We start from the raw sequence: 8,632 nt of genomic DNA, 5'->3' as shown, positions 1-8,632 counted from the left end.
TAAAGAAAAGGCAAATGGATATAATACTTTTTTCTTTCTTTTCCACGTGAAAGAGAATGTGTACTAAAGTAAAAGTGTTCACATGGGTCATGCAACTTAATTGACGGTATTGACCTTAAATGTGTCTATACTGACTTGAATGTGGGAATATCTTTTCGTTAAAAGAGACTTGGTCTATAAGCTGGCAAAAGCAAAAGAAACAAAATACTTTGCTGAGTTAACCTTCCAATATCATGGACCCTCGTTAAAATTAGTTTTCAACAATGTCTTTTTCAAAAGTCTTTACTGATTAGAATTTTTAATCAGTTTTTAAAAGATTTTGATTAGTGAGATAATTCAATGACACATGATTTTATTTTATGCTCAATTAAGAGTGAAGATAATAATTTTCATGAAGAGTGTAAAAGAAACTCTATTTCTTACTCTCTTTTATAGTCTTGCAAATCAGTGTTTGACAAATAGATTTTACTAATTATATATATAAAAAATTATTATATAAATATTTGGAGAATGTCATTGTCAAGCACTCACTTGACAGCAAAAGAGAACAAGAAAAAGAGTGTTGAGCACTTCTCAATTTGTATATATTAAGGTATTATTAAAAGGCGTTTGCCTATATATACCGAATCTGACAAAGGTTAAAGACAAGTACTTTATTAAAGATGTTGGGAAATGGTACACCAACAAGCACTTCCAAAATTTGTTGAAATTCGATAAAACTCTCATCAGTGAAATATAAAAAAGGTCCAATTTCCAAAGAGATAATTCTCATGTAAGATCCCTAAGATCAATCACTCTCACAATTAGAATTTCTCTCTCGATCTATGAACAAATCTCTAAAAAGCTTTATTAAAAGTTCTCTCAGAAAGGGTCATTTGATGACAAGCAAATCGTCAAAAGGCCCTAGACATCAAGTGTAGCTCGACATTAATGGCCTTGATGTCCTACTAAGTGCTGCAACGATAATTAGGTCGAGCGCAGGCCCTGCGCGATAAGGAATAAATTGCACTGCAATAGGAGCCACAATAAGGAAATTTTTTGGCTGCATACGAGGCAGTACCAATAATTGAAATCCTCCGAACATGATAGCTACAATTGTTGCAAAGAGACCAATGACAGTTTCGGTCAGAATAAGGAGCAACTCTCAATAACTCTATTATTTCTAAATTTAATATCAGATCGTATGGGTTTATTAAGTATAAAAAAATCAACCTCAATTTCCATATAAACACTTCCAATGATCCATAATCACAAATGTAACTGCCTTTTTTATATGAATGTCAAAATATGTCTGTGTTGTTTCATCTACAGGATTTGTTGTTCAGTCTTTGAATTGTATATTGCATATATTGTCTCTGTTAGAACTAGTTAGTCTCCAGTTACATTTACTGTGTGCTGCAGATTAATAAGTACAAGTCAGCTATTGTCGGTTTAATTGGAAACGTGTTAAATCTTATTAGCTGTTTGTTTAGTTGATTAGTTAGTGGTTACGGTTGCTATAAATAGATTAATCTGTTCCTAACAACCTAACCCCTTTTCTGTTAGTTCGTCACTGTGAGAAAACAGAATCTTGGTTTTCTCTCTCTTTGTTTCTTCTTTCTTTCTTCTGTTTTTGCAGGTTCACCATTGTTGGAGGTGAAGCTTGTTGCAGAGCTGTGGGAGGTTCTGATCTGATTCGAAGGGAGTTCGAATCTGGCTTATAGAGGGATTCAACTAGCTTGCTCGAGGGGATCTTGAGTGTTTGAATCGAGGGATTCGGTTCACAAGTTCCAAGGGATTTGGAAACTGTTCTTGAGTGGTTATTCAAGCTTTTAGGGTAATATGTAACTTTTGTATTGTAAAGATGTTGATTTCATTTCTGAACTGGTTATTGTAATTAGATTGGATTTATTAGTGAAAGTTACATCTTACCCGATCCAAGCACTAGTCGGCTGGAATTCTTTCCCAGTGCAGATGAAGCTTGTAAAATTCTATGTGTGATTTTACTTTGCTTTAAATTGTTTGTTTTGTTCTAGTAGATCAATTCTTGATTCAAGAAGTTAGGTATAGCACCTTCAAATTGGAAAGGTAAAACCCCAAACCTAAGTCATTTTCATATATTTGGATGTGCGTGTTATGTGTTGAAAGATCGTGAGCACCTTGGAAAATTTTATTCCAGAAGTGAGGAAGGTATATTTGTTGGGTATTCGATAAACAGTCGCGCCTATCGAGTGTTTGTCAAGCGAACTCATTCGGTGATAGAATCTATCAATGTCAAGTTTGATGATCTGGAAGTGCAAGAAGAATCCCCAAAAGAAGAAGATCAACCTGTGCTAACCATTCCTTCTTGAGGTATTCCTGGTCACTCGACTCATAATCAAAATCCTACATCCACCACAAACATAGACCAGACTGTTTCAACTGAGAACCTCCAAGATCCAACTGATCCAGATTCTGAAGTCACCAGTAAGCAACAGTCCTCAACTGCTCATGCCAAGCTATACAAGAACGGGCCACCTGCATGGATTCAAATAGCTCATCCGCCAGAAGTAGTTATTGGGGATCCAAATGAGACTATGGTCACACGAAGGAAAATCGCAAATTTCATAGCCTATGCTTGCTATGTCGCTTTACATGAACCAAAAAACGTGGCTGAAGCTCTCTTAAATGAATACTGGCTAGCTGCCATGCAAGATGAAATGGAAAATTTCAAGAGACTTGGTGTTTGGGTTCTGGTTCCTTTACCAGATGGTGCAAATGTGGTAGGTACAAAATGGGTCTATAAGAACAAGTCAGATGAGTTTGGAACGGTTACACGAAACAAAGCACGACTTGTTGCTCAGGGGTATAAGTAGGTCGAAGGTATCGATTTTGACGAGACATTTGCTCCAGTGGCTCGTCTGGAATCAATTCTTCTTTTGCTGGCTGTTGCATGTCATCTCAAAATTAAACTTCACCAAATGGATGTCAAGAGCGCCTTTTTGAATGGAATTCTACAGGAAGAAGTTTATGTCAAACAGCCTCAAGGTTTTGAAGACCCACAGTTCCCCAATCATGTGTACAAACTCAAAAAGGATTTATACGGGTTGAAGTAAGCTCCACGGGCATGGTATGACCGTCTTACTACATTTTTGATGTCACATGGTTTCTCTAGAGGAAATGTAGACAACACCGTGTTCATCAGGTACTTCACTGAAGGTATATTTGTGGCCCAAATATATGTGGACGCAATTATTTTTGGTTCAACTTGTGCAAGTGAAATTCCTAAGTTTGTTGACCTCATGACTAGTGAATTCGAAATGAGCTTAATTGGGGATCTTACATATTTCCTAGGACTTCAAATCAAACAACTAGAGACTGGTATTTTCATTTCTCAATCCAAGTATACCAGAAACATGTTAGAGAAGTTTGGTATAGGAAACTCAAAGCACGCCCATACACCCATAGGCACAACTACTAAGTTGACCAAAGATGAAACTGAAGAGTCTGTAGATCCAACTCTGTACAGAAGTATGATAGGAAGTATCCTCTACTTAACTACCAGTCATCCTGACATTAGTTTCAGTGTCGGACTGTGTGCCCGATACCAAGCCAATCCTAAACAATCCCATCTTACTGTCGTCAAGAGAATTTTTAAATATTTAGGTGAAACAATAGATTTAGGATTGTGGTACTCATGTGATACCACCATGTCCTTGGTTGGTTATAGTGATTCTGACTGGGCTGGCAGTGTAGATGATAGAAAGAGTACGTCAGGGGGATGTTTCTTTGTAGGAAATAATCTAGTGTCATGGCTAAGCAAAAAACAGAACTATATCTCTCTTTTCGCAGCCGAAGCTGAGTATATTGCTGCAGGTAGCTGTTGTACTCAGCTAATTTGGCTGAACAAGATGCTCACAGGCTATGTTTTTTCCCAAGATTCATTAGTCCTTTTCTGTGACAGTACAAATGCAATAAACATGTCAAAAAATCCGGTCCAACACTCAAGAACCAAACATATTGATAACAGGTATCATTTTATAAGAAATATGGTTGAGTCTAAGCTGTTATCCATTTCTCATGTGCCTACAAATGCACAACTGGCTGATTTATTCACCAAGGCTCTTGATGCAAAAACCTACATTCATTTGGGACAAAGTATAGGTCTCTGTACCATCTGAGAGTTCTCTTGTTTTGTCTGATCACATTTTTTTTGTCTATGGCTCACAGTTTTTGTCCCCTGCAGTTATGGTTTCTGGTTTATTGATTTGGTCGGAGTACATCCTTCACTTGCTCATCTAGACAAAGATCTTCAGCCGAGTTCTTCCCAGCTAAAAAGGCTACCCTATCTAGATGCAATGGAAAGAGCTGCCTTTCACTAAATATGTACCTCGGGTAGTTTTCTCCTTCCACTTGGTACATGCTTGAACCTAAGGAGATTACTACATCTCTAGATAGGAGTGAAAGTCGTAGCTGGTTGATCTTGAAAAACTCAGAGTGAGCAAATAAAAAGAGCTGTTTTTTTTTCAAACAAAAATAAAAAAAATAAAAAAAATTCAATCAAGAATTGATCTACTAGAACAAAACAAACAATTTAAAGCAAAGTAACATCACACATAGAATTTTACAAGCTTCATCTGCACTGGGAACGAATTCTAGTCGACTAGTGCTTGGATCGGTGTAGAGTCCAAGAACTTTACTTAGCTAGTTAGATAGTAGTATTATAGTAATTATAGTATTATCTTTATAACTGTGGATTTTTGGTTCAGACCGGGACTTATTTGGACACTCATAGTAGTACTTGTAGATTTTCTAAGTTTAACCTATAGTTTAAGAATATTAATGTTAACCTAAGGTTTGATTAATATGACTGATATTAAGGATAATATTTATTATACTATAAGGTTTAGTTAAGAACCAATAGGATTTTAAGCACATGTTATGTATGGGTGATTAAAGGATTAAGTATTTTGAGGATTAAATTTAATAAGGGTAAAGCTTGAATGCTCTAAGGTCAGTCAGCAGCTTTGAATACGTTTAAGGGCTTAGTCAAGGCTGTTTACTCAATTTGAATTAAGCTAAAAATGTGTAATTTCGTGCTTAAATAATCAGCGAATGCCGATATATCGCAGCTATAGGGGGCGATATATCGCAGCACGTAGATACGGAAAACACGAAACGATGCACGACTGCCTCGGGCATAATGGCCCAGGCGATATATCGCCTACAGGGGGCGATATATCGCCTCCTTCAGCTTATTTTGAAAGTTTTTGAATTTGTTTTCCATTCAGCCATTCAACCTTTTGATAAGTCCAGCAACTTTTTGAACGAGTCTTCAGCCTCTGCTGAACGATTATTCAAATTATTTTCACCTAAAAAGCCATTATTTTTATTCAAGTTAAATTAAGATCCTTTCATTCCCAAACTCTATAAATAGGACCTAGTACCCAGGCATTATTCACCTTTTACTCTAAGTTCAAAGGCTGCAAGTTGCTAGGTGAGTGTGAGAGTGTAAACACTTGGGTGGGGAAATCATAAGCTTGATCATCATAAGCTTATCAAACACTTGGGAAAGTAAGGATTTATAGTATTTCGGTTCGAGGTTTAGATTGGTCTATAAGTCTTCAAGGTATTTCTACACCTTAGTTCATTGGTATTATTTTATTTTAAGTTCTCATAGTCTTCTACTCAGCCTCTAACCTTAATCTTTATTTTGGTTAGGAAATCTAAGTTCTTGAGCAAAAAGGTTTTGGTAAGTATTTTTCTCAATGGTTTAGTCCTTCCATTCCTTTCAATTATCTTCTTCTCTATGCTCACTCTTTTTAATGGTTCTTAGGAGTGTTCCAAAGTCCCACCTCTGTCCTCTTATCCCGGTAATTTTGGTAAGGAAAATAGGATAGAAATTCATGTGTTATATGTTTTATATGTTATCTTATGTTTCTTATGTTATGATAAGTGTTATGATATGTATGTTTGTAGGCTTGGGCATATGACCCATATGACTAAAAAGACCTCAAATAGATTATGGGCATACGACCTACTTAGCTAGTAGGACCCCACTAATCTCATGGGCATATGACTTGTTTAGTCTATGGGACCCCAAGTAATAATGGCCATTATAGTATGTGTATGAAATAAGTGTAATGTATGTTATGTTATGTCTTTATGTTTCTTATGAAATCTATGTATATGAACTATGTGGTAGATTTTCCTTGCTGGGCATTAGGCTCATTCCTTTTTGTTTATATGTGCAGGAAAATAGCTATAGTGGCGGTAAGATTCGTGGATGCTTGGGGAATGTGTATCGGTGATGAATGGATTCAAGGAGTCGAGAGTTCGATTTTCGAGGATGTAGTCTTTTATTTTTTATGGTTTTACATGTATTTTTCCGCACTTGCTATGTAACTCCTTTTTATTTTAAATTATGTTTTGTTTTTAAAACAATGGGATCCCATATCCTACTTGATATTTTATGTAAGTAACTCTTATTTTTACAAGTTTCCTAATAAAGTTATGGTATTTTCACAATGTAAGTTTTATTAAGGATTAGTATGTTTAGTTTTCGTTAATGGTCCAAAAGTCTAGAGTAGTTGGGTCATTACAATCGGGTAAGATGTAACTTTCACTAATAAATCCAATGTTAATTACAATAACTAGTTCAGAAATGAAATCAACATCTTTACAATACAAAAGTTACATATTACCCTAAAAGCATGAATAACCACTCAAGAACAGTTTCCAAATCCCTTGGAACTTGTGAACCGAATCCCTCGATTCAAACACTCAAGATCCCCTCAAGCAAGCTAGTTGAATCCCTCTACTAGCCAGATTCGAACTCCCTTCGAATCAGATCAGAACCTCCCACAGCTCTGCAACAAGCTTCACCTCCAACAATGGTGAACCTGCAAAAATAGAAGAAAGAAAGAAGAAACAAAGAGAGAGAAAACCAAGATTCTGTTTTCTCACAATGACGAACTAACAGAAAAGGGGTTAGGTTGTTAGGAACAGATTAATCTATTTATAGCAACCCTAACCACTAACTAATCAACTAAACAAACAGCTAATAAGATTTAACACGTTTCCAATTAAACCGACAATAGCTGATGTGTACTTATTAATCTGCAGCACACAGTAGATGTAACTAGAGACTAACTAGTTCTAACACAGACAACATATGCAATATACTATTCAAAGACTGAACAACAAACCCTGTAGATGAAACAACACAGACATATTTTGACATTCATATAAAAAAGGGTGTTACAATCTACCCCTTGGCAAAGTATGATCACTGATAAACAGCCAACAGAGCAACACTAAAAAGAAACTACCAACAGACCCATAATATCTCAATCTTGCACAAATAAAACTAAAACAGTCAGAAAAGATTCAAAATACATCCAAGCAAGATGAGAAACAAAAGAAAAAGAAAAAAATCATTGATACGATATTAAGCAGAAACAACTAAACAGAAACTCCCAAAACAAATCACCCCTAAAAGTTTGTTTGCTACTTTCAATGATTACCAGTACTTCGTTTCATTTTCAAAGATTGAAATCTCAAGAACAGAAGTCAGACAAAATAAAAATACAATTTTGCATGGCTAAAAGAAGAAATTGCTTACTGCCTATTTCATGGGCTCTAGTTCAGTAAAAGCATGTTCGCTGTGTAGGAAAAATATGACGTATATGATAATAAAAGCAATATGATAAATACAATATTTATATCTACTAAATTAAAGAAACATAAATATTATAATTATAAATAACACAATATAAATAGCAATATTATAATTATAAATAACACAACATAAATAATTATAATATAAATAGCAATTATAATTAATTTAGACAATAACTATAATGAACAAAATAAAAGCCGAAGCATGTGTAACACACAGCTTCCTTAAAATAGATTCGCAGGTTTCGACGTCTATCTCCTAGGATACAACGGAGAATGACAAGTAACTCAATTACTTCGCCGAACCAAATATGCCCAAACTCTACCACATTAAGAATATACAACATATAACTAAAATCATAATATAAATATAATTTAATTATGATTATATAACATAAAAAGGAATTTGATGTGTTTAAACTACAAGGCCTATGAATCCTTATATAGGCCAAGAGAAAAGAGAAAAAACTCTTACAACCAATGTGGGACTAAAATCTCAATTAGTTTTTCCATTCAAAATTCTAACAATCCTCCACATGAATGAAAAACTGACTCAAGGAAAAACAACAAAAAGAAATAGACTTAGGTGATAGAGTTCAACGTTAGAAACCCGCATAGGATAGGTAGGTGTTACCCTTTGAACCTTCCCTTATGTAAGTATATTTACTTTACTGGCTGATCAGTAGATGCGATTTCTTTGAACTGTTTTGTCATTCGTGTAAGCAATGATATACCACACACATGAATCTTTCCTGACATATATTGGTTCTCAATATTATGTTCGTTTTTGGCCATGAACATTTCCCTGCATCTGCAAGAGATATTCCAGGAATTGAGCCCTATTCAATTCTTATAGAAGTGGCCCATCTTCTCTCTCACATAGGTGATTTTCTTAATTAAGAGTAACCCGTATTACTCTGCTCGACATTTCGACGCATAAGAAATCATTAAAATCATAGCTTAACCTTTTCTTACGGTTATCACTATTTCATCA

The 8,632-nt window shown here is 35.2% G+C and overlaps 1 protein-coding gene across 1 annotated transcript; it reads left to right on the top strand.

The window, feature by feature from the left end:
• Nucleotides 1-2,939: 2,939 nt before the first annotated feature.
• LOC133784873 (uncharacterized mitochondrial protein AtMg00810-like) lies at nucleotides 2,940-4,340 on the top strand. Its single transcript, XM_062224145.1, has 3 exons — nucleotides 2,940-3,070; nucleotides 3,134-3,988; nucleotides 4,205-4,340. The coding sequence occupies exons 1-3, from the start codon at nucleotides 2,940-2,942 to the stop codon at nucleotides 4,338-4,340; spliced, it is 1,122 nt and encodes a 373-aa protein (XP_062080129.1).
• The last annotated feature ends 4,292 nt before the right edge of the window (nucleotides 4,341-8,632 follow it).

This window comes from Humulus lupulus, chromosome 6 (genome assembly GCF_963169125.1).
Source record: "Humulus lupulus chromosome 6, drHumLupu1.1, whole genome shotgun sequence".
NCBI lineage: Eukaryota > Viridiplantae > Streptophyta > Magnoliopsida > Rosales > Cannabaceae > Humulus > Humulus lupulus.
The sequence above is the reverse complement of the archived record's forward strand: the minus strand, read 5'-3'. Positions and strand labels throughout refer to the sequence as shown.

Excerpts from the sequence above, each read along its gene's own strand:
- LOC133784873 (XM_062224145.1), top strand. The coding sequence starts at position 2,940 with ATGGATGTCAAGAGCGCCTTTTTGAATGGAATTCTACAGGAAGAAGTT. Across the intron at positions 3,071-3,133 it reads AAGGATTTATACGGGTTGAA|AGGAAATGTAGACAACACCG; the intron begins GTAAGCTCCACG and ends TGGTTTCTCTAG. Across the intron at positions 3,989-4,204 it reads ACCAAACATATTGATAACAG|TTATGGTTTCTGGTTTATTG; the intron begins GTATCATTTTAT and ends TGTCCCCTGCAG.